Source organism: Micropterus salmoides, unplaced genomic scaffold (genome assembly GCF_014851395.1).
Source record: "Micropterus salmoides isolate LMB-PRFRI ecotype aquatic unplaced genomic scaffold, ASM1485139v1 Ms_hic_scaffold_4, whole genome shotgun sequence".
NCBI lineage: Eukaryota > Metazoa > Chordata > Actinopteri > Centrarchiformes > Centrarchidae > Micropterus > Micropterus salmoides.
This window is the reverse complement of record NW_024043372.1, coordinates 14144513-14170176: the sequence shown is the minus strand read 5'-3', so window position 1 is coordinate 14170176 and position 25664 is coordinate 14144513. Positions and strand designations below refer to the sequence as shown.

At 39.9% G+C, this 25664-nt stretch overlaps 1 protein-coding gene across 1 annotated transcript; it reads left to right on the top strand.

Moving 5' to 3' along the window:
• Positions 1–817: 817 nt before the first annotated feature.
• Positions 818–25567, top strand: cers5 (ceramide synthase 5). The gene is made up of 10 exons (XM_038696980.1): positions 818–1120; positions 11849–11954; positions 14737–14867; positions 15273–15330; positions 15416–15466; positions 15798–15890; positions 19714–19842; positions 20460–20566; positions 21397–21553; positions 24703–25567. The coding sequence occupies exons 1-10, from the start codon at positions 948–950 to the stop codon at positions 24868–24870; spliced, it is 1173 nt and encodes a 390-aa protein (XP_038552908.1). The 5' UTR covers positions 818–947; the 3' UTR covers positions 24871–25567.
• The last annotated feature ends 97 nt before the right edge of the window (positions 25568–25664 follow it).

Genomic DNA, 25664 nt, shown 5'->3' with positions numbered 1-25664 from the left:
TTGTAGTACATCCATTGGCCACATGGGTGTGCCATCACATCAACAACAAGCCCATCACTCCTGTTACCTTTATCGACCTTTGATAACGGTTCCTTTTGAGATAACCTGTTCAGATAACCAGTTGGATTAAGCTGTCAAATCTCCCAAGGTATGCTAAAGTATGATAACTCAAATATTAAAGTATCTAACTACAGTCTGGCTCTAACAAAAAATCCCAGCAGGGATGGATCATGCCATGCAAGGAGGAGGGACTCGCCTCACTTCCTCAATTCCTCATCTCATGGCGGCAGCCAAGATTGGTCAATCTCGCTGCTGACAACCATAAAATACAGGAAACTGGGCTGTTACTTTCAAAATTAAAAAGTAAAATTGAATGTAACGAGAGAAATTGAGTCTTTCAAGCCCGTCAGTAAGTAGATGGTAATTAGCATGACCAACAGATAATTCCTTTTGTTGAATGGAAACAGCTAATTGAACGTCCAGTTTCAAAAAGCTGCTGAGCATTTAGCCTGTTTTTTTTATTATAAATCTGAGGTCAAGTCTCCTGAGCTTTTTGTCTTCAAGTCTCAAGTCTTCAAGCAAAGGAGTGCAAATTTGGTTATAAGTCCTTTGTATAACTGAAGTCTGACAGGAGTCAAGAGTAAGTAAAGAAACCAATCTTGTAAAAACCCTAACTGAACAAAACAGTGAACAGTTTTTAAATACTAAAGTATTGCCTATTAAGTTTAAAACAACAAGCAAAAACGAACGTTGGCGGTTGGGAATATTATTTTGAAAATCTAAGCCGGAAGTCTAGTTCCTATTGTCTTTTTAACACTGGTCCGTTAAACTAAGTGTGCGGTAAAGAGCGTGGCAAGTCACCAGAAAAGTGACCCAGGGACGGGTCCTTTCTTTCGGATAAGAAACTATTTTTTTCTACCCGTCCGGAGATAGGAACACTCTGAAACATGGCTGCTCTTTCAGCCTGGTTTTGGAACGAGAGGTTTTGGCTGCCACACAACGTAACCTGGGCGGATCTGGCAGACCCAGCTCCCGGGGTGGAGTACCCCAAAGCTGGACACTTGTTTGCTGCCTTGCCGCTGGCTTTGGGGATTTTCGCCGTAAGGATTCTCTTCGAAAGGTTCGTACTTGCCACTCGTGTCGGGTGTTTTCTTGTAGGTTATGGGCAGTTCTCTTCACTTTATTTTAAAAGATATGTTTGATTGTTTTTTCACAAAAACGGAATGATGGGTTTGTTGGATGTGGGTGGACCGGTATCTTCGCACTGTGTGTTAACTCTGGGATTCCCAATCTTTTTTCTGTCAAACACCATGTCATCATTAGCAGTACTTCTGCTTACACAATAATGTCTCATTTTTATTTCCCTTCTCCGCTGCTTTTAGAGACAGAGGTGTGATTTGGCGCTATATAAATAAAATTGAATTGAATTGAATTGAATTGAAGGTGTGCATGCGACACTGTTACAACTAACTAACGTTACACGTTTTTTCGTGTACACCCCTTCTGAAAATCATGTCATTGATGTTTGGGTAACTCTACACTAGTTTGGTTAACAGTTAGTGATTAACAATCTGCTTATGTGTCTTTAGCAGCCCTTAACAGATGCGTGCATGCATGCGTGCTAGGGAGTACTGTCCTGCCAGCCTGCTGCTTCTGTGAAACTGCCACATCTTCTTGTCACATATATGATCCAAGGTATCCATCCAGTCCTAAAAAGGTTAAGTTGTGCTTTTGTTCAGGCTGCAAAAGGAAACGACAATAGTGTGATGGCATGGCATTCAACGCCAACACACAAAGCTCTTGGCTTGGTACACACTTGGATGCCTTTCTACTCAACTAAGTTGAGATGTCCTGAAGGCATTTTGCTTTGGCAAACTAGAGCAATGAGGTTTCTGTCATTCATTTGGCTGTTGTTGCATGGCTGAGATGTTGTGGAGTTATCTTTTTACTCACCCTCTTCCTCAAATAAAGATAAGTCCAAGGTTACTACTATAATACTGAGAAAGGAAATTACACATTAAGCAATTTCAGGGTAGGAGTAGGCTAATTGTAGGTGGGTCAGACTCGTGTCACAAGTAGGGGAGATGTAATTCCCCCACCAGTGAACCGTGATTATTCAAAAGTTCTCCTGCAAAACAGACTCTCCTCTGAGAGTTTTGGTGTTTTTATTTAGGCTTTTGGTCTGGGAAGGCGAGGGGTGATGGGAGTGCGCTGAAGATGAGATCCAGCTTAACATCGGCAGGCATTAAAGGAAAAGCTCTGCTGACAGGTGTGTTATTTTATTTGCAGAAAGTAAGACTCTTGTCAGGGAACAATGACGACAAGAAAACCATTTTCACTTATTTGAAGTCTCACTCAACAAAGAGTGTAGCCTACTGATTGACCTGATACAGTGGCGTCACCTATGTCCACACCATAGTTCAACGTTTCAGCAAAGTGTTTAGCCATTGATGCACTGACAGAAGTTTTGCCTATCTATAATCCTTATCTGTTTCCCGTTAATAAATCCTGAAAAACCTGTTATGGGTATCCTGTTTTTGCAGCTTCAATATAAACATATTGGACGAGTTTTTGAGCGCATTGAATCCAGTAAAACGGACATCACGGCAGACTATACACATGGCCCTAAACTTAAATTTCAGGTGGGGCTTTTCATTCTTTCTTAAGCTTAAACAAATGCTACAGCATTTTGTTAAAGCCAGTTCAAGGTTAAGTGTAGGGCTTTGCTGTATGGAGAAATATTGGAGATGTGATATAGTTGTTGGATATCTCAGTATAAGATAAGATAAAACAAATAAACAAATGTGTACTATTTCAGTTAGTGTTGGGCAACATGATAATATACCGCAAGACGATAGAAACGTGTCCAAAGTAAGGATATTTTTGTTGTGCTGAGGTAGCTATTGTTGCTATTGTAATATCTCTGATAGTTATGTGTCAATGTAATGAAATACTTTGATTTGTCAGGTATTCACAGGATTAGCAGACATCAGACATTCACTACTCATCTGGTTATTTTTATCTGTAAATTACTTACTAGAATTTCCAAGAAAGTGCATTATATCAGATACACGCTCAATACAAATAGTTTCTTATCCATATTGCCCTCCCCTAATTTTATTGATTCTTTTCATTTGTGGTTGGACATTCTGCAAGTACAGTATAAATGCACACACTTCCATTTCATCTTGGCATGGTATACCTCTGCTCTAAAAGCAGCTATACTGTCTGTGTTTCATTATAACGCATAACATAAGACGGTTGCAGTTTCTTTTGTTAGCCAACTGCACGGCTATAAAGTTATTTGATCAAGGTCCACATAATGATAAAAGAGCTCAGGAATCACCATTAGCCAGCTTTTTATAGTTGTCTGACTACACCTCTACTGTTATATGATACACAGGCTTCTTAACACTGTGGGCAGGAGTAATTTACATGAGTGATATTAAATATTTAAATCTGAATTGGGCAGATAGCAGGAGATAGCTTGTTGTCCCTCCAGGCATCATTTATAGAGTTGACACCTGCAGGTCAAGCCCCAAGCACAGCGTTAGGCTTTGTGTGTTTAACTGACAGGTCAGGTCACTTAGACATGGACAAATGGCTTTAAATAAGGAGCAATCAGATATTGGAGATGTCTTGCAGAGGCGGTCAATAAGATGCACACAGCGGCGAGCACCTGTCTCAGGAGCCAAAGCGGTTGGTCTGTCCCTCTCTCTAATGCAAGGCTATGCCTCGGGGAGAGGCTGATGTTATCAGAGAGCGTTTATTCTGTTGCCGCCCGACACATCGACCGGCTGGCTGCCTCATTCACTTATTTATGAGAAAAAAACATCACACAACCGCTTGAGTTCCTTTCTGCAGGACCTCAACACATGGTGTGCCGCTTGGCACACACACAGTGCACTTCATAAAACACAACACACACACACACACCTGCAATAAGAGGGTCAGGCATCAACATAGTTGCATGGTGATGAGGTGGGTTTTTGATGGGGGTATTTTCACGCTGCCATAAACACGTTTTGATTCATGGCCTAATTCCAGTTGTGCTTTCTTTTTTGTTTTTACATAGAGTTGCAAAGTGGGAGGGGATGCTGATTCTGGATGTGTTTTTCTCTATTTCCACATTTCAATTTTTTCTTTAAACAATATCCTCAATGTTACTTAACATATAAACACAGGACTATATATGACGATAATGTAACAATCCTATAGGTTTACATTATGGCCACCGCTTTGAATTATTTCAACCTAGTTTCTGAGAAATTATGTTTTGACCGCCTTCAGCTGCACACATAACAGAATTTTAAGCTGTTAAACTATTTTGCCAAATGAAATTTCAAGTGCTTACATTGCACACACTTGAACTATCTTTGGTGCTTCCACTTCAACTGAAATTTCAACTACTTTAAACCACTTACATGTCAACTGACTTCAGCTTCTGTTGTCTTTTACTCTTTAACTGCTTTAATGTCTTACTCCTCGAATGACAAATCATCCTCTTTCAGTGTTTACATGTCCACTGACATTTCATCTGCATCCATCTCTCCCTCTTCAAATGACTTTTCTCCTTTCAAAGCTTGCGCTTTCACACTTCCAGCTAGAGCTGTGATGATTAGTCGATTGCCAGAAAATGAATCGGTAACTATTTTTATAATCTATTTATTTATTTCAGTCCTTTTCAAGCAAAAATGTCAATCCAATTCCCAGGTTCCAGCTTCTCAAATGTGAGGATTTTATGCTTGCAGCACTTCACCATTTTAACTCCTTGTAAGTGTTTGTATTTCGACTGTCACTTCAACCACAACTTTTGTTTTCAACTACTTTTCTAGTTTTAGTTATGCTCACAGAACCTGTTTGTGTATCTTACTCAATCTGTGTCTCACAGATTTATCTTGGACAACTGCAGTAGGTAATAACAAAGCCCTAAAGATGAGAGAATGCAGTTCTGTCAGTCTGTAACGGTGGAGACAAGAGTGACACATGTTTGTTTTTTTCTTAATTCAACTTATCAACGTCTTACATTTCTCCAGCCTCTGCCGCTGTGTCTCCAATCATATTTGCCTTTGTCCTCGAAGGGCATCATTTTTACACGCATTCATCAAGCGTATCTACTGGATTCCTCTTCTACCTGCAGGCACTTCCTGTTTCTATCTGATGTGATTGTGGTCCTCGGCCCCACCAGCCCTTCCTCTTCTAGACCAGTTTCTTCTTGTTTGATCGTAATCTCCGCTGTGCTGTTGGCAGTGCGTGTGTGTGTGTGTGTGTGTGTGTGTGTGTGTGTGTGTGTGTGTGGTGTGTGTGTGTGTGTGTGTGTGTGTGTGTGTGTGTGTGTGTGTGTGTGTGTGTGTGTGTGTAAGCCTAGGCCCTTCTAAGCCAAGTCATGGGTTAAGCAGTGTTAAAACTACATACTGAGATATGTATGAGATTATGAGCAGCCAGACTTGCCATGTAATCTGTTGTGCTGTGTTTTCTCATAAACTGACTGCCGGGTATTGTCTCTTGTCAGAACCCTGAAGAAAGTCAGGGTAGATAACGAGCAAATGTTGATGTGAAGCATTAAACATCCTCATTTACTGTTCAGATTATTGCCCAAATAATCTGGCATTATCTCCTCTCAAAGTCATGTGTGCTCCGCAGAACTGTCATTTCTGTTTTGAAACATGCTTCAATGTCACAAGTCAAATCAAGGCCAAACTTGCATGCAGTACTGTGCTATGAATAGAGCCATGCCTGTGCCTCAGGCTAGGTCCTGGGAGTGGGTTTTCCCAGTGTCAAGGTTGTGTATAGCTTGTGGCTCTTCCCTTCACAGCTGTCAGACCCACTAGGGTCCGTGTACATAGACCACGCTGAGCCTGTTTCTTGGAAACAGGCTTTGTGTATGTTGGAGTGGTCAGGTTCTGAGGAGGAGCAGGGATGTTTTTTTGAAGTTTTAAATAAATAGATTAGCTTGCGTCTCTCGCTGTTTTCCCTCCTGTTGCTACTGGCCGCTGATGAGCACTACAGCCTTGGGCTTGCGTGGGTTATTTCTGTCGCTTTATCCTAAATGTGAAAGGCCTGTGCTCACAAGAGGACCCAGACTGTTGCATGTATCTGTGCCACATCAGATAATCTTTCAGTTTACCCATGTGACTTGGTAATAGTTTAATAGAGAGATTGTAAGATAGGCAGTGCAGACACTAGCCTAACCAATGAGTCTGTTCAGGGAGACAAACAAGCTGCATCACATTCAGAGCTGTGCCTTCTTTGTGCTTTGATCACAGTGCAGCCGATGCACTTTGGCTTTGCTCATTAAGAGTGTCAAGGTGCACTCAGACAGAGAATGGCGGATTGTTTTGTGGATTGCCTTTAGCAGTGTTTAACAACATCATGCCAAATGAAACTGAGTAATCCAGTCTGACTTCATTTATGCGTCAGTACCACAGAGTCGTCAGTACACCACGGTTTTGGGCCAGTTAACTTTCCATGTCATGACATGCATTCAATATGTGAAGTGAAAGTGTCCTTTAAGATCACTTAAAGATCTTACTTAAAAATATTGCTTTAATTACCTGTTTTAGATAGTACAATCACATGTAGGTTTGAAATGACTCGTATACTTTCAACTTTACATGTAAGGAAGTACAGTTGCTAGTTTGCACATTCCACTTTCATCTACATACTTGTCATTCTAGATTTCAGACATGAGGCATTGGTTGTTTTTTTTTTTTTACTTTCCTCATAATGGAACACAATGACATAGGCTATTTTGGAGGGAGTGTCAGATTCCCATCACCAGGAACCCTTTCCTTGTACACCGCTTAGACAATGGAGCTTTCATCATTTAGAGGACTGTACTACGGTTTAGTACTGGTCCAGTTTTGCTGAGCCAATACCTGCACAGCCTGATTATACCAGGTGAGATTTAAATGTTGAAATGCAGCCATTTTATCTGCATCACCGCAAGTGGTTCTGCACCAGTGGGGCATTTGCTCTTGCCAGAGTTAAATGTATAAAAAGCAAACAACAGTCTCCTAAACACCAGCATGCGAGCACTTTATGTAGAGACATTTGCACTCATTACATCTCTTGTTTCGTTTCTCTCTGTTATCTTCTGGTTTATGTCTCAGACTGATCCTACAGAAAGGTATTTGCGTGCAAATCTTATGTTCAGGCCACGTTCAGTCTGTTAAGTGAAGAAAAAAGTAGGGAGTATCCATGCACTGGATTACAGCTGCCAGACTTTATTGAACTAAGAAGGACTCAAGATTGTCAAAAATCAAATGGGTGGGGAAAATTGTAGAAATCAAAAAAATATTATGATTCCTAAAAATATTTTTAAAAACAGAGTACCAAAAGATTTGACACCGGCTGATCAGGTTTGTAAACATTGGTGCACGTGATGTCTGGGTCTAGAAGTATACATTTGGCACGTTTCCTATTGCTGCTATTTGTAAACCCTATAAACTGTCAACTAATTCTTTTTCAGTGGTCCTTTATTTTTATTTTTTTATGGGAAATGATCCGTACCTGGGGAAAATAGTCACGTCTCTGCTATCAGCAATATTCACGTAATTTGGAGTTAATAAATGCTTCTTAATGGCTGCATTCATGCTGTAGACTGGAGTCACAATTTCACAAATCACTGAAATCAACATATTATTAGGAGAGACCATTGAGGAAACTTAGTTGTAGTTTGTGTTTCACCTTTTTCTTGCTCATTATTTGTTTGTTTGTGTATATGATGGGAAGACCCCCAACAAATCCAGAGCTTTAGAAAGTCAAGTTAAGTAGCAAAACTGGGATTAACATTTAGGTTTAAAAAATTTGGTCCGCTGTGATTCTGTATTCCGACAGCTGTGTGATCAAATGATGAAGTAATACTGTGACATTTCAAATTGTAGGTGGGTGTTTTTCTTCACTACTGTCTTATCTTACCCTTTATTCAGTGGCATGAACATTGTTTGCATTCCTCCCAAACACTGAGGAGTGTAGCCAGCTGAAAGGTTGACAGTTTACCCCAAACTGCAGTTGTGCATTATTATGTGTCAGTGGAGCAGAATTACAGAATTTCTGGAATATTGTCAGACTTCAAGGGAACTGTGGTGATTTACAGACACCACTGGAATGGACTTTGCAGCTTGTTTTCATACACTTTAACTACATCACTGTTTGTTTGCTGCACAGGATTATTGGATGTCTTGGTGTAAATGTTTAAATATGTGACACAGTAAAGTCTGGATTTGAATGTCCAGCACTAAATCAACATCAAACTAAACCTTGATCTGTCTTGCAGAAACAAATTTGAGATTGACCTTGTGGAGCTAGTTATTTTATTGTGGCTCCTTCTAGCCGGAAACGGAGGAAGCTGTTGACAAGACCACCGTGGTTACTAAGATAGTACCACAGCGTCTGTGCTGTGAAGTCAGTTTCAGTGGAGCAACTCCAAATATTTGTCCAACAAAAGAATGTTAGGGTTTTATTCATTTTAAACTAAATTCATGTTCGCAGATCTAGGTTTCACAGGCAAAACCACAGGAATGGTTTTTCTGCAAGAGTTTCTGTGTACATTTTTTATTTTTTTTTTCAGCCACATGGATGGTGCACAACCTTGTAAATAACTGACTAAGCCTCTACTTGACAATAAAACAGTATTTAAAGTAGGAGTTCACTTGTAGTTGTTCAGATTGTATGAGTTACTCACCAGTAGTAATATTAATGCATACGTATTTAGCTATGCTGGTAGTGAGGTGTGTTCAGAGATGTCCAGCAGGCTTCCAAATGGTCAGAAGAAAGAGAACTGCAGCACACGGGACCATTAAACATAAACATCTCCAGCCACCATACAACATGCAATAAGACATTTTCAACTACTCACAATATAGCACCAAAAAGTTAGTGTTTGTTTATTTATTTTTTTTCTGCTGTTAATCGCTCCCAATTTAATCAGATCAGCATATATAGATTAACTTGTTTTCCAACTGAACTTGACATTTTCGTCATAATGCAGAACAGAACTACACTATGCCGTGTTCCCATAATGAAGAAGACATCAGAGTCACTGGGGATTTAGAGAAGTCCATAATTAGCTGTTAGCCAGCCAAGCTAACGCAACATATTAAACACGCCCTTTGTCTACATGTGAAAGACACTCAGACTATTGGCACACAGAGAGAGAGAAGACTGGGAGAAAGTGCTTGTTAATTACGTTTGATACCTGGCCTGAGCCTGAAGATACATGCAACAGCACGACCCCAACTCAAACTGAGACCTGATAACTTGTGTGCTGTGTCAGTTAGTGAAACTCTATTGCAGCCCAGCTGTATTGTGTTCTCTTTAAACACTAACTGACTGGACTGGTAGTAACACTAGCTCTGTAGTGGTTTCTGTTGTTCACAGTGATACTTCAAGGTTTCCTGTGGAGTTTTTGTAAACAAACAAAAATTATGTTTACATTCAGTGTTACTCACCAAAATGTGTTGTGTATTTTTGAGGTCTAGTAAACACGATAATTGCATTTCCTACTTCCAAAGCCAATTTTCCTTAAATGTTTGAAACCTGCATTCTTACATTTCCTTCCTTCATTTTAGGTGTCATCTTGAAAGGTTGGTAAATTCTTAATTTTAACCATCATGTTTAGGCATATTAATTTGAATGAACTCTCTGAAAAAGTATTTTCTTGTGTTCACTTGTACTTCGTAGCCAGTGTTGTGCAAGTTACTCAGAAATTGTAATATATTACTAGTTACTTTATTACTCCTTAAAGTAATATTATTACTTATTACTGGGTGATAAAAGTAACTAGTTACGTTACTAGTTAGGCTATGTCACTATATTACTTTCCAGTGTTTCCCACAGAATGACTGCTGGGGGGGGGCTGGTATTCTAACTTTGGGCAAGTTTGTGCAGCGTTGTTCATGAAAGAAAGAGGGAGCAAGCGAGGAGGTGGTGCACCAATATATGCTCCTCAATTCAGCTCCTCATTCAAATATGATTTTAAATATGCCTAGTGAAGAAAAGAGAAAATTGAAAATCAATACCTGGCGGTCAGTGTTGATAATTATCCAAATTATAGGCTAATCATGGGAAACACTGCTTTCACTACCACCCCCTTCACCCCCCAAACAAAGCAGTCTCTCCCGACTTTCTAGCTAATATCATATTCATAACCGCAGCAAGGAGTGTGGTTTTCACAAAGCATATAGCCTAGGCCTAACGTTTCTTAACACCAGCGGCTGGAAGTAATCCCGACTTTAAACAGCGGTTTTACTGCACATGTACCCTATTTACTGTATAAGAGCAGTATTCAGTAGTTACAAAACACTACGTTAAAGCCGCTCTCTCCCGACGAGTCCAAGCATCAGTGGCAGTTTATTTCTGTAAGTTTCACGTTGCTGCTTCAGCAGATGCTTCAATAAATCAGATGTAGAAATGTTCGCCGTTGAAAGCTTTTTGCTGGTTTACACTAGACGGGAATGTTCTTTGCATCAGACTGACACAATAATGGCAGTAGCTACTTGCAGCTGTGGAAAGAAGGCCTCCCTCCCTTAGTTTTTTGCTATCAGCGGACATGAACAACAAAGTCCGGTGCCGCTGACCTGCAGCACAGTCGTTGATTCATGTCAAAGATGGTGCGTTCAGTAACGAGTAATGCAGCGTTACTAAGTAACTAGTAGTAATATTACTGTTTTAGAAAAGTAGTTGCACTACTTAGTTACTGGGAAAAGTAATATTATTACAGTAACGCGTTACTAGTGCCCAACACTGTTCGTAGCTAACGGCTAGGTAAGTCCTCTGTTGATACCTTACTCTGGAAATTAGCAAGCATTAAATTATCATGACCAAAACATACAATCAAAGTTAATATGAACCAGTGGTAAAATATCCCAGCACACATTTACGACTTCCAACTTCAAACAAAACATCATGTATTCAATGGCTGAGGAAAAACTAGTGACATTAATATGTTACTTGTTAACTATATTGCTGTCAGCTAACGTTACATCAGTTGGTAATCTTCAAATGTCCGTTTTTCTGAATAACTGTTGTGGAGAGAAGAGGTTGTTTAAAAACAGGCAAATATACTTTACATTGCCTTTTAAGTTAACGGTTTACCATTAACAATATGCTCTTCCATGGGCACTGCCATTGTGTGACATCAGACAGCTGCCTCGTCAAGAAGTCGGGGTAGATGGATTTGCCCCGATTTCACAAATAAGAACTCCAACTTTGAGTGGCGTTTCATTGTAGGTTTCTAGTTGTAGGTCAGAAATTTTCCAAGTCGAAGTAGTCTGGAACACAGCTTACTACTAGCAAGCAATCTTCTTCATTCCTGCCATTGCTGGCGCATTGCTGCATGATTTGGTGCATTACCGCCATCTGTGGGTCGGTGAAATAGTGTGATACCATTGGCAGGATTGTGTATCACGTCATCTTTGTGCATGTGCGTCCTTGCATTGCTTGCAAGCACAAGACAATCAAAATGGGGACCCGCTCATAGAAAAACAGCTCCATAGCACTACTCTAAAAGGCCACAGGTTACCTTTTAAGCGTACAACAAAGAAGCTTGATTTGTTGACCAGTCGCTGGTCTCTGGGCTAATATCCATGAACTAATTTTATATGACTACTGGTGAGAATCGAATACCACCTAATGTCAAAAGAGAGCTATTCCTTTAACATATATTCACATATCAGATATTTAACACAACATTTCTCAATTTTAAATGTGTGAAGGACCCCTGGTTATCCATCTGATCATGGATTTGGGTCAAACGGGTCCTGTAAGTTTTCCTTTCAGGGCTAGTGTGAATGTTTTTAACAACATTTTGTGACCCTCGTCTCTTACATTTTCACCTCTTACACAGACTTATTGCCAGTCCTTGTGCCCAGAGTCTCAACATTCATCCAGGTGGTGGACGAAGAGCTCAGCCCAATGCAGTGCTGGAGAAAGTGTTTACATCCATCACAAAGGTTTGGCTTCTCTCTCTTCATTCTGGAGTATCAGTAATGGCTGATATAATGCCATTATTCACATCATCTGACAGCTCAAGACAGATAATATGATTACCGAGTTGGACATATGAGGGTTAAATATACGGTGCCTCCACGATATAACACTATATCCATTAAATTTGGTTTAATTACATCAAACAATGAATTTTTAGGCTGGTATGAGGCATACATTTTTGCCTGGTTCTGTCTTGGTTCGCTTTCAGAAATATTGGCTATTGACTTGAACATTATTAAGTTGGAAATTTGTAATTACGAAAACTTGGATATGACACGAACACGGCATTACCAGTCAAAACAATCAATTCAATTCAGCTTTATTGGCATGAATTTCAAACAACAATATTGCTAATCCATAACTATGGATATTTGGCTAATTGTGCTAATGATATTTCTTTGTCACTAATACAACTGTCCAATTAACATGGTCTTCAACAAAAAAGTCTTAATAATGAATAAATAGATTTTTATTTATAGTGTGTTTCAAGGTACTCAAAGACACTTTACATACATCTAAGATAAGCATGTCTAAAAACCTTAGTTTTGTAACTGCATCTTTTACAAGAATGCAAATTGGTATCAGACAATATTAGTATCGGTAAATACAGTGGAGGAGGAAATATCAGAGATTTATGTCAGCTTCAAAAAACTATAATGGAGCATTCCAGTGTCCTTGGTCACACTTTTGTCACACTGGGCATGCATATTTAATTTTACTTATTTTGGTGTCCTCATTTCAAGCTGTCAATTTGCCATAGCGAAGTGGATAGCTACACACTGCCAGCTGATTAGTATTGAGGAAGATGTCTGTCTTAGGAACGTTCTTAAATCACAACGTAGTCGCTTGACCCCGCGGGGTTGCTCTTTCTTCAGGTAAACAGGGGACAAGCACTCCGCAATCAAACGCAGGTGCTCTATGGATGGTAACCTTGGCAACATGGCTTCTGTGCGCCATACAGGTGTAGCCTTTTTAACTTAAGTTAAATTTATACATAACTTTACCTGATAGGCCTTCATCTAGTTTTGCAGGAATGCTCTGCCATGCGAATTCCCTCCTGGATGTAAGGTCTTTGGACTCTGATGGTAACTTGTTTTAACAAGCTTAGATAAAAGGTTAATGCCCTGGTGTTTAAGTTGAGATTTACAAGAAATTTTATTGGTACTATGTAAAGGGAAAACTTATTTAAAATGTTTGCAAACTACATGTTATCGCGCTTTTGTGTATATAGAAGTACATTTAAATTAAAAGTGTGCAATACACTACTTCATTATTAAATTTTGCGCATAACTATGCGATTTAAAATTTTTAATCATTGCCCAGCACTACATAAAATCAGATAATTTCCGGAAACTACAGTATCTACAAGACCAATATAAAACCTCACGAAAGTCACAAAATCAGATGCAAGAGTTTAGTGGAAACTGTTATCCTGGCAGCATGCAGTTTTCAGTTAAACTTTTAGTGCATTATCACTTTAAACTGCGTGCATAATTATTACGCAAGTAAGTTTTCTGAATGAATAATTATTTCTATGCACAGTTTTCAACTCTAAGCCATAAAAACTTGAATGCTCATTGGAGTCCATCATGATATGCATTTGTGTGATGAAGGAGGGTGTTAAGTGAACGACACCTTATATCAAGGTGTGCATGATTATTACGCAGTTTCATTACCTCAGGTAAAATGGGCCAAAAAAGAGATTTAAACTGAAAAGTCAAAAATTGTAAAATGTCTTTCAGACGGATCCAACACTCATGAAATAACTAAACTTTTGACGCGTGACCACTGGACATTCAAATGTTTTGTTGCGCGTAGTCAACTGAGGTGCGAGAAGAAATGGTGCAAATTAACTGCAGCCAGTGCCACCATTATCCAGAACTGCAACCTACCTGGAGTGTCCAGATGTACAAGATGCCAATTGCTCAGAGACATGGCCAAGGTTCACAATTTATAGACGGATGAAATGAGAGTCTGGATGAACCAGATGAATGGAGCTGTGGCTCGAACACTGATGGACACTGCACCACTTTGACTCAGGCACCAGCAAGATGAAGCAGGGGTACTGGTATGGGCTGCTATCATGAAGGATGAGATAGTTGGACCTTTTCAGGTTGAAGATGGACTGAGACTCAACTCCCAAACCTACTGCCAGTTTCTGGAAGATGCTTTCTTCTTTAAGCAGTGGTATGGGAAGAAGCCCTTAGTTTTTTAAGAAGGCCATGATCTTTATGCAGGACAATGATCCATCACATACATCAAAGTACTCACTGTTTGGCTAACCAGCAAGGGCCTCAAAGATGCCCGAGTAATGACTTGGACTACCTGACTTGAATCCAATTGAACTTGTAGGCCCTTCTAAAACGTGAGATTTACAGCAAAGTCCTTATGGGCTCTTAAAACATCTGTTTACAATCAGGGAAGACAATACACCTCCTGAATAGCATTTAGGAGGCTGTGGTTGCTGCTTTAGCGAACGTTGATAGACAGACCAGACTCCATGGATGGAAGGCTCATGGCAGTTATTGAAAAGAAGTGCGGCTATTGGTCACTAAATATTATTGAAAGGACAAAATTATTATTTTGATTGTCATTTTATGTTGTTACACTTTATAAATTGAGAATTGTCTTAAGATTCTCATGTTGAAGCCCAAATAATGAATTATTAGCCAACTTGCAATACGCTAATGCTTGGACTGGTTGCTGTATATAGTGGATACAGTTGTTTCTTCCCTCTCTGCACAGAATCCAGACTCTCGCCATCTGGATGGCCTGTCCAAGCAGCTGGACTGGGAGGTGCGAAAGGTTCAGCGCTGGTTCAGACACCGCAGGAACCAAGATAAACCCAGCACACACACTAAGTTCTGCGAGAGCATGTAGGTTAATGCCTATTGTCTTCACCTTTAACCTCTCTGCAGGCCTGAGCACACAATGGTTGTGTTTTCTGTCCAGGTGCGGTATGATGTAGTGTGTGTGTGTGTGTGTATATGTGTGTATGTTCCTGTATTGCTGTCTTTGTGAGGACAAGTTTTAGACCATCAGAGTGAGAACATGTTTGCGGTTTGTTTCATTTTTGTTTCTTCAGTGCCTGTTTTATTGCTTTTACTTGGATTTAGATTTTAAAAAAAGAATTGGGTTAGATTAGAGATTGCAATGAGACATGCATTGCTAATGGTTAGGTAGGGGCAAGTAGATGTGCATATGTTTGATTTTTACTGGGTTATTTATATCTTAAACAAGTCTTATTTTCTGGATCATAATTTCTTCTCTTTCACTTCTAGGTGGAGGTTTACATTTTATTTGTGCATATTTATCTATGGGTTCCAGTTTCTGTGGCAGGTGAGCACACATTCAGATCAAGCTTGGAAACTTAAGTTAATAACATTACTAATTGTTTGCTGAACTAATACATGTTTGGTTTTAGACACCTTGGATGTGGGATACACGGCATTGCTGGTACGGCTACCCCTATCAGGTATGGTGCAGTTCCAGTCTGCAATCCAATACAACAACTGCAGCCTCAGAAATGTAAACCCTCAGACTACAAACTGCAGACTGCCCATCGTTATCTGCCTTTTTTAATGAAATGAGTGACTGTGAAGATTTGAACCCAGTTTAAGACACATTACTTGTCATCGGTTATTGCTTAATTTTGACATTGCAGTGATTCATCAGTCCAGGATGTGTGTTGTCACGATGTGTCAGTGGTGGTCACAGCTCATTCTTTCAGTGTCGATGCTTTTTGATATCCAGTTGGTTTTAAACACTTTAAAATGACCCACTGAGCCTGTCTTACCTCTCTTCAGGTCATGACCCCGGGTCTTTACCGCTACTATGTGACGGAACTGGCCTTCTACTGGTCGCTAATGTTCTCCCAGTTCACCGACATTAAAAGAAAGGTAAGAGGAACAATGCTGGCTATGTCTCTGTGAGGCTAGACCAAGATGGACACTCCACAGTTGCCACTGCCGGTGAAACGTGTTAATAAGTCTATTGTTCCTCATTTGACAGTGGCAGCGAATATGTGTGTTTGTGCGTGTCCATGTGCAGTGCCAAGTTTTTCAAATGTATGCTTTGTTACATGCTCTTACTGTTAATTTTAGAAGGTCACATGCTTTTGTTTTTACGGAGAGGGGCGGGGTGCATGCTGGGTGCTGCTCAGTCTGTGAGTGCTTTGTATTTTCAGCACAAGATCGCCGGCTGTCATGTGACTGCAGGATGGAGCAGGCCTAACTCTGTCAGAATTGCAGAAATTCCACTGAATATCAGCCTGTTAGAGCAGAAGTTAGTTACAGCCACAAACACAGTGGCCTTTAATGTTTACAGTGTTTTACACAGCAAATGTCTGGAATGCAAAACTGGAAATATAGGCCAGTGCTACTTGTTTAATTTGAAGGCTGTTAGAGTTTGAACGCTAAGAGGCATTTTATGTATATTTTCTTCATGACATGATGAGATGAAGCTCCTGCTCAGCTGATTAGTAGATTTGTGTTTATTGAGCTAGAGGCCTTTATATTATTATTTATAGGCCTCTCACTGTGCACATTATGTTTTATATTTACGCTCTTAAGCAGCCTTGCTATTTTAGTGACTCACAGATCATTAAAAATGTCGAATTATGGTAATGTTAAACAAGTGAAAGACACTGTACAGAAAGTTGGCTGGAAATATAGAGCAATCAGACCTCAACCCATTCAGATTAAGAAAAGATGTATATGTATCCACCATAGCAGTCTGCTGCTGTCTGCCCAGATGACTTTACTGTCAGGTGCATGTCTCCTATCTCCCACTGAGAAACAATGGTGATGAAATTCAATACAATTGGATCTACTCTCTCACGTCTGTCATTCATCAGCTTTGTGAACGTACAGCTGTGTATGTCATGAAGGGGGGCAGCGGCTGCCAAGGAGACACAGTACTAAAATATTTAGAGTAGAGCTACTTCCGGTGCAAAGGGCATTGATCCACTCAAAGTGTCGTCTCTAAAGGCAGCATGAGTTGTATTTTTAGCAATTTGTCTATTTCTTTTAATCTTGTGACAGTTGACGTGAATAAAAACTTGTGGTATTAGGGGTGTGTGTGTGTGTGTGTGTGTGTGTGTGTGAGAGAGAGGATGTGAAATGTTGCTTCATGTCTTCTCTCAGCCAGAGAGATCCTTCTGTGGTGGTGAAACGTGGTATGGGTAAAGGTGATGGTGGTGAGGTGTGTGTTCGTTGTCATGGCTCCCAACACTGGAGCTGCCTATCTGGAAACAAATCACTTTGCTTACACTGTCACCACATTTCCACTAAATCTTTTTATTTTTATAGATTTGCATCCCAAAAAAGCTGCTACCTTTTGACCTGTTCTTATACTGTAATTGGCTTAATTCTATTTGTGTCTGTAACCACAATGACGAGGAAAATAAAATTAACAGACATTTATTCTGTGTACTTGATCACAGCTTAAAGGTTCAGTCTGTATTATTTGAGGAGTATCTGTTGGCAGAAATGCAATATAATATACATAACTATGTTTTAAGTGGTTTATAAACACCTTACATAATGAACTGTTTTTTTGTTACCTTAGAATGAGCCATTTCTATCTACATACAGGTGCTGGTCATATTAGAATATCGTCAAAGTTTTCAAAATTTTATTTCAGTAATTCCATTCAAAAAGTTAAACTTGTATAATGTATACATTCATTCCATACAGACTGATATACTTCAAGTGTTCATTCCTTTTAATTTTGATGATTATAACTGACAACTAATGAAAACCCCAAAATCAGAAAATTAGAATATTGTGAAAAGGTTCAATATTGAAGACACCTGGTGCCACACTCTAATCAGCTAATTAACTCAAAACCCTGCAAAGGCCTTTAAATAGTCTCTCAGTCTAGTTCTGTAGGCTACACAATCATGGGGAAGACTGCTGACTTGACAGCTGTCCAAAAGACGACCATTAACACCTTGCACAAGGAGGGCAAAACACAAAAGGTCATTGCTAAAGAGGCTGGCTGTTCACAGAGCTCTGTGTCCAAGCACATTAATAGAGAGGTGAAGGGAAGGAAAAGATGTGGTAGAAAAAAGTGTACAAGCAATAGAGATAACCGCACCCTGGAGAGGATTGTGAAACAAAACCCATTCAAAAATGTGGGGGAGATTCACAAAGAGTGGACGGCAGCTGGAGTCAGTGCTTCAAGAACCACCACGCACAGACGTATGCAAGACATGGGTTTCAGCTGTCGCATTCCTTGTGTCAGCCACTCTTGAACAAGACACAGCGTCAGAAGCGTCTCGCCTGGGCTAAAGACAAAAAGGACTGGACTGCTGCTGAGTGGTCCAAAGTTATGTTCTCTGATGAAAGTAAATTTTGCATTTCCTTTGGAAATCAAGGTCCAAGAGTCTGGAGGAAGAGGCACAGAATTCACGTTGCTTGAAGTCCAGTGTAAAGTTTCCACAGTCAGTGATGGTTTGGGGTGCCATGTCATCTGCTGGTGTTGGTCCACTGTGTTTTCTGAGGTCCAAGGTCAACGCAGCCGTCTACCAGGAAGTTTTAGAGCACTTCATGCTTCCTGCTGCTGACCAACTTTATGGAGATGCAGATTTCATTTTCCAACAGGACTTGGCACCTGAACACAGTGCCAAAGCTACCAGTACCTGGTTTAAGGACCATGGTATCCCTGTTCTTAATTGGCTAGCAAACTTGCCTGACCTTAACCCTATAGAAAATCTATGGGGTATTGTGAAGAGGAAGATGCGATACACCAGACCCAACAATGCAGAAAAGCTGAAGGCCACTATCAGAGAACCTAGGCTCTCATAACACCTGAGCAGACTGATAGACTCCATGCCACGCCACATTGCTGCAGTAATTCAGGCAAAATGAGCCCCAACTAAGTACTGAGTGCTGTATATGCTCATACTTTTCATGTTCATACTTATCAGTTGGCCAACATTTCTAAAAATCCTTTTTTTGTATTGGTCTTAAGTAATATTCTAATTTTCGGAGATACTGAATTTGGGATTTTCATTAGTTGTCAGTTTTAATCATCACAATTAAATGAAATAAACAATTGAAATATATCAGTCTGTGTAATGAATTAATATAATATCCAAGTTTCACTTCTTGATTGGAATTGCTGAAATAAATCAACTTTTTGATGATATTCTAATTATATGACCAGCATCTGTACACTGCAGGATCCCTTACATGGAAGTTGCCATGTTGCGCCGCCATGTTTCTACAGTAGCACAAACAGATAAACTACAGAGCAGTTGGGGTTTTTTTTGCCGTTTTAGTGATCTGCCATTTGTTCTTCATGTTATTTCTCTAGACTTGTAATGCATTTAGTAATTTTATTTTCCAAGAGCATTGTGTTGTCATGATTATTTGATTTGTAGAAGTGCTAAAAGCAAATGTATTTTTTTTTCATATTTTTTTATACTTTATTTTACTGCCGTTATATGATAGCAACAATGCAGACAGGAAACTTGGGGAATGACGCATAAGAATCAAACCAGGGAAATTGTGGTTACATTTATGTGTGTTAACAAGACGTGTTAAGTTTTAATTCTCAGTTGCATCTCCTTTGTAACACAACAGTCAGTGCCCTGAATGGCAAAACAAAGTGGCATTTGTGTAAAAATACTCTCCTCAGCAACACAAAAGACAGGTTTACGTGTAAGCATTTGGTGTACATGAATGCTAACCACCCTCTCTCCTTTTTTAATTTCAGGACTTCCTGATCATGTTCGTTCATCACCTGGCTACAGTTAGCCTGATCAGCTTTTCCTACGTCAACAACATGGCGCGAGTGGGGAGCCTTGTGATGTGCGTCCACGATGCCTCTGACTTCTTGCTAGAGGTCAGTGAGACTGACTGGTGACTGTGATCAAACAAAATTTTGATTTGAATTGTACTGAAATTACCATATTCTACTACTGTAACATTTTAGATTGATAAACACACAAAACTATAACTGATCCTCTCCACCTGGACCTTATATTATACTGTAAGTACCACTTTTCTGATGGCATAAAAGGGGAAGGTATATCCAATGACATGGACATGTATGCATGGGTATGATGCAATCTGAAATATGATAGTGTTTTTGTCAAATTAAGCACATCTGATTCTGAAACAGAAATTATGTCTTAAATGCTGATACACTAATACTAACTACAAAAAAAGGGAAAATATGGAACATAAAGGAACCTATGGCTACTGTAGATACATATTGTATAGTCAGCTTTTACATACAGTAGTTTCCTTTTAGGATATTGTTCAGTAACCTTATTGCGTCACATCAGTTGGTTTCTTGAACAATCAAGATGAATTGTTTAGTGTTTTCAGTCATTTCCCCTTGGCTGAAATCCAAACAGATTAGCATGGGCTCAGGAATTAGATAGGGCTGATGTGTGGTAAAAAATGTTGCTCAACACAAAACTCATCATGAACTTGAATCATTTTCTTTTCCTACAGGCAGCCAAGCAGGCCAACTACGCCAAGTACCAGCGGTTGTGTGACTTCCTCTTCATTGTGTTTAGTGTGGCATTTTTCATCACACGACTTGTTATATTTCCAATATGGTGAGTTCCTAGTGACACCTGCAACCTCAGAATAAATATTATAATTCCTACTGCAAATCATAATGTATTCATTTGTCATGCACATTGCAAATACCAGTATGTATTTTTGCAGCATAACTGTGTTTGAACTTTGTTTTTGTAGGCAAGTGCCTGCACAGAAAACATTATAATCCTACAGTGCTGTAAATTCAGTACATATCCTGTAGCTGAAATTTGTCACACTGGTCAGAAACCCACAACCTGTGCTCTAAAACATTGTGAAAACCTCCATGCTCATGATGTTTAGATAATAATGGCTTGTAAATCAGATGAGGCAATATCCAGTACACCTACAGTGTCTGACTGAGAGCAGTTTAGTTAGCGACTATTCCTTGATAGAGACTTGAAAGTTGAAGCTCAACCACTAGAGGGACAGACAATAGGGATCCTATCATTGGTGAAAGTAACCTGAGCAGCTATATTCAATGTCTTGATGTGGATGAGGGATAAAGCTAGTGTTGCCAGTGCAGCTACCTGGACTGAAATCCATACCTCTGCTGGGGGGTGTGGGTCTATTGCTCAACTGGATTTCAAGGAAGACATGACCTCACCAACCACTCACCTAACAAAATAGTAGAGCAATGTTACTAGCCTGCTTGGTTGCCATTGGCATCCAAATGGGTTTTATAGTCTGCACTGTTCCAATGAGCCTCATAAAGAAGAGTGCTGGCTGATGATGTGATTAAAGTCCCGCTTGACTACATTTTGCTCTCATTGGGAAAAGTGATTGCTTGAGTGTGTATGAGACTACAAAGTAAATATATACATCTATTTGTCTCCTTGTTTTCCAGGGTCCTGAACTCCACTATGTTTGAGAGCTGGGCCATAGTCGGGCCGTACCCATCCTGGTGGCTCTTCAACACCTTATTGCTGGTCCTCCAAGTGCTGCATATCATCTGGTTCTACCTCATAGGCCGTATAGCTGTCAAAGCCATGCTGCGGGGCAAGGTGGGTCACCAAACGGAGGTAGTGATTACTGGAATGTAGAGCTGAAGTAATTAGTTGATGAACAGAAAATGAATCTCCAACTAGTCTGACAATCATTTATAAGATTTTGATGAAAAAAATTACAAACGAACTAGTTCCAGCCTCTCAAATGTGAAGATATGCTGCTTTTCGTTGTTTTATGTGATTGGATTTCAAATATAACAAGACATTTAAAGATGTCCCTTTGGGCTCTCAGAAACTTTAATACATAGTTTCCACTATTTCCTGACATTTTGTAGACCAAATGATTCTTTTGTCAGTTATTTAAAGAGACAAGCGGCAGCATCAGTCAGTGATGAAACTCATCATTAGTTGCGGCCTTTCTGTATTGCCCTACACAGCCAAGCTATTCCTGCACAAGAGCAAGGTTTCTCCGCTACTAGAACGTCCTCTTCTGACAAGGTGTCTTTCGTTTTCTGGTGCAATCACGTGTTCGTTTCACTTCCGTATAGTGTAACTTCACGCGGTTTAGTGCAGCTCAAACTCTGTCCAGAGTGGCCTAGATTAAAATAAAATAATTTCACATGATTCAGAACGCTCCAAAGATTAACAATTCTCCAAAACCTTGGCCCCAAAAACATTAACTCCAAAACATTTGCAGGGACATAACAAGGGTGTTCAAATAATTTATGGGTAAATGTGTTTATAACAATTAGATGAGCGTTGGGAGAGTTATAAAAATACCAAATAAATATTTGTCCCAATCAGAAGGTTTATTGAAATGTACAACATGACTTCATGGCTTTTTTTTTGGTGAAGAATTTACTGCCTCTACACTCTTTTCCCAAGCTGTCTCTGACTGTGTCATTCTCTCTGCAGACGCCGTTTGTTTCCTCTCCCTCTGGAATGAGAGAGGGAGACCCTGTCTTTCTGTCTGTCTTTGTCCAGTGAGCCGCTCTTCACTACTCTCTCGCTTCCCTACGTTTGCTTTGTCCATTCGAGACCTTTTACCTTCCCTGTTTCTGGCTGTAAGTTTCTGTCGGCTCCCTTTTTGTTGTGATTCCTTTCCCGCACCTTGATTCTGTCTGTCCTATCAATTTCCATAAGGATTCAGCGTAGGTGGATTTACTTGGACAGCTGTTGGAGTAGATTAGCAATTAGAATCACTCACAAAGACAGCAGAAAGAGGAGAGTTGTATAATGATGAGAAATGTGGCAATACTGTCATAAATGTCAGGTATGTCCAACTGTTTTCGTTAGACAGGAGCGTGTTGAAACCTGTGACTGTGATGAGCACCGGTGAACACATTTGTGGGCTGTTTTTTTTTTTTTTTAAGAATTCTCATGGTTGTAACTTGTTTCAAACAGAGCACCAGTAGCAGACTGAATTTCAACATTAAGTTGCACTATAAAATACACCTGTCTTTACACTAAACCAGTGGTTCCAAACCTTTGTGACCTTTTTATTTTAAAGCAACATCTGCGTTAAGTGCCAAATTGCATAATTTTATTTTTTTACTTTTGTACTGCAGCTGCTGTTGCAAAGTACATACTGTTGCATGCAGTGTGCATACAATGTGTTACATACTACTTTGTCATAACTTTGCGCCTTGAACTTTGACCCTCTTGGTCATATTCATGCTGTGCAAAGGATTGTGGGTCAGATTAGCCAGAAAAGCAAACTGCAGTAGGACAGCCTGGTATTTTGATACTATGTATTGGGATCTACTAAATAGTTTTCTGATGTTCTAAATAGTACTATGGGTATAGGAACGCACGCAGTATCTCTCTGCGACCACTCGTCATTGGTTGCTTTTTCATTCGCTGTGAGCAGTTCAATCTAGAGCTGTACCCAAATGTTTTTCTTTATTACACCTTACCTACAATTGTGAACAACATATTATTCAATTCAATTCAATTCAATTTTATTTATATAGCGCCAAATCACAACAACAGTTATCTCACAGCGCTTTTCATAAAAGAGCAGGTCTAGACCATACTCTGTGATGATATTTACAGAAGCCCAACAGTTCCCACCAAGAGCAAGCACTAGGCGACAGAGGCAAGGAAAAACTTCCTTTTAAGAGGCAGAAACCTCGAGCAGAACCATGGCTCAGGGTGGGCGGCCATCTGCCTCGACCGGTTGGGGTGAGAGAGAGAGAGAAAGAGAGTGAAAGAGAGAGAGAGAGGGATGTAAGGAGAGAGAGAGGGGAGGGAGGCAGCCTACACAATATACACACAGAGGTACAGACAGCGAAGGTAATGTTGCTATAAACTAAATGAAAAATGGTACAGATATTTATAATAGTGTTAATGGTAACCATCATAATGTTAATGATTATAATAACAATAATAACAATAAGACTAGCAACAATAGTCGTTGCAGCAGGGGGTGTCGAGCAGGAACACGGGGTCAGCAGGTGACCCGCAGCCACAGATCCAGACTCCACAGCTCCAGAGCCAGAAAACCTGCAGGAAGTGATTCACTCTCCCACCCAGTTACAAGTACAGCCCAGTGCACCTGCAGAGCAACCACCTCCACGCTCAACTCTTAGAACCGCTATGAGTCTCATCTTTTCACACTGAACAGTAGAGGTTGTACCAGCGTCTGGCTCAAAAGTACTTCAGTCAACTTTGCGAACAGTCAGCTGACAGCGTCACTTTGACACGTGCTTTAAAAATATTATGCAAATAAAAGAGAGATCCAAAAAGGCCCAAATTATTAATTTTTTTTTTTCTGAGTCTGTTTTAAAACAAGGCTCATAAGTACATTAAGGAGCTTTTATAATTAATTGTTCCTCATTCTTCATAATGGCCCCAAAAGAGACCCTTCTTAGTGTGACCCCTAAAGGTGGAGGTCGGATGATAAATGACCAAAACTTTTCACATATGTATATACACTTATGTACATGTGGGCATGTGAGTATTCTATCACTTCAAAAAAAAGTGAAAGTATCTTTCACATTGACAATCACATTTTTACATATTCCACTTAAAATGACTGACATTGTTTAGCCGTGTTAGTAATTGGGACAAAAGGTATTTCAAAGATTGACATTTTTGTTTAGATTACCTATATATTTTTTTTACTTCTTTAGAGTGTAGTTGTTTCTCTCAAGTATAGTATAAAAGTGTATAAACATCCTGTTTCCCCTCCATCTGCCTTCTAGGTGTGCAACGATGTCCGCAGTGACATTGAGAGCAGCTCGGGTGAAGAAGAAGAACCTCACACGCCCCCAGAAGGCCTCAAGGCTTCTCATATTCCCAAGGCAGAAAACGGCACTAATGGCCACTGTGTTGCTACCAAAGCTCGAGTGCAGAATCACAACAGCTTGTGACATGTAGCCTGAAGCTGGGAGCCCCCTGCAGTTCGTCCCTCACTTCTACAAGAGCTTTGTTTGTCTTACGACATGCCCCTGACGTCCAAGGCTCACACCCACACACATACACACCCACCCAGTCTACCATTACACAGACGGTGAGTGCGCACAGATTCATGCGTGGTTGCACTGATGGTGGATATACAGACACTGACATCTGCTTTGAAGAGCCCTGTAACGACATGTAGGACACCACTCAAGCGGTGACACGTAAATGCTGGATTGATGAAATCAGTTGAAGCAAGCAATTTGCATAGCCTTGTCTTTCAAATGACGAGATTCACTTTGTGCTGAGTGTGGCTGCCGATGTTGATTGGTTTCAATGTTCTCTCCCAGTTTTATTGGCCAGATGAACTTGATTCTTTTTGTCTTAAGGATTAATTCACACTGGATCACAAACAGCTGCTACACTACTTTTCAAACTTTGAAGTTCAATCAGTGATGTGACAGGTGTTATACATTATAATTAATTTATAGCTGTGGTTTTATCAGCTCTTAAGAAGAGCCCCTGCTCTGTGTGTCTCACCAGAAGTACAACACACCTGAAAGTTTTAATACCAGCAGTCTCTGCCTTTTGCGATTGTTGTGGATTTACCCTTTAACCATGTTGTTTGACTTGTTTATTTCTGTCTTTTTTTTTTTTTTTTTTTTTTTACTACATCCAAGACCAAATGTGTTTTAAATAGTTTTATGACACTGCCTATAGAAGAATCCAGGTATGAGGACTATACTAAATGTCTGGTAGTGAGTTC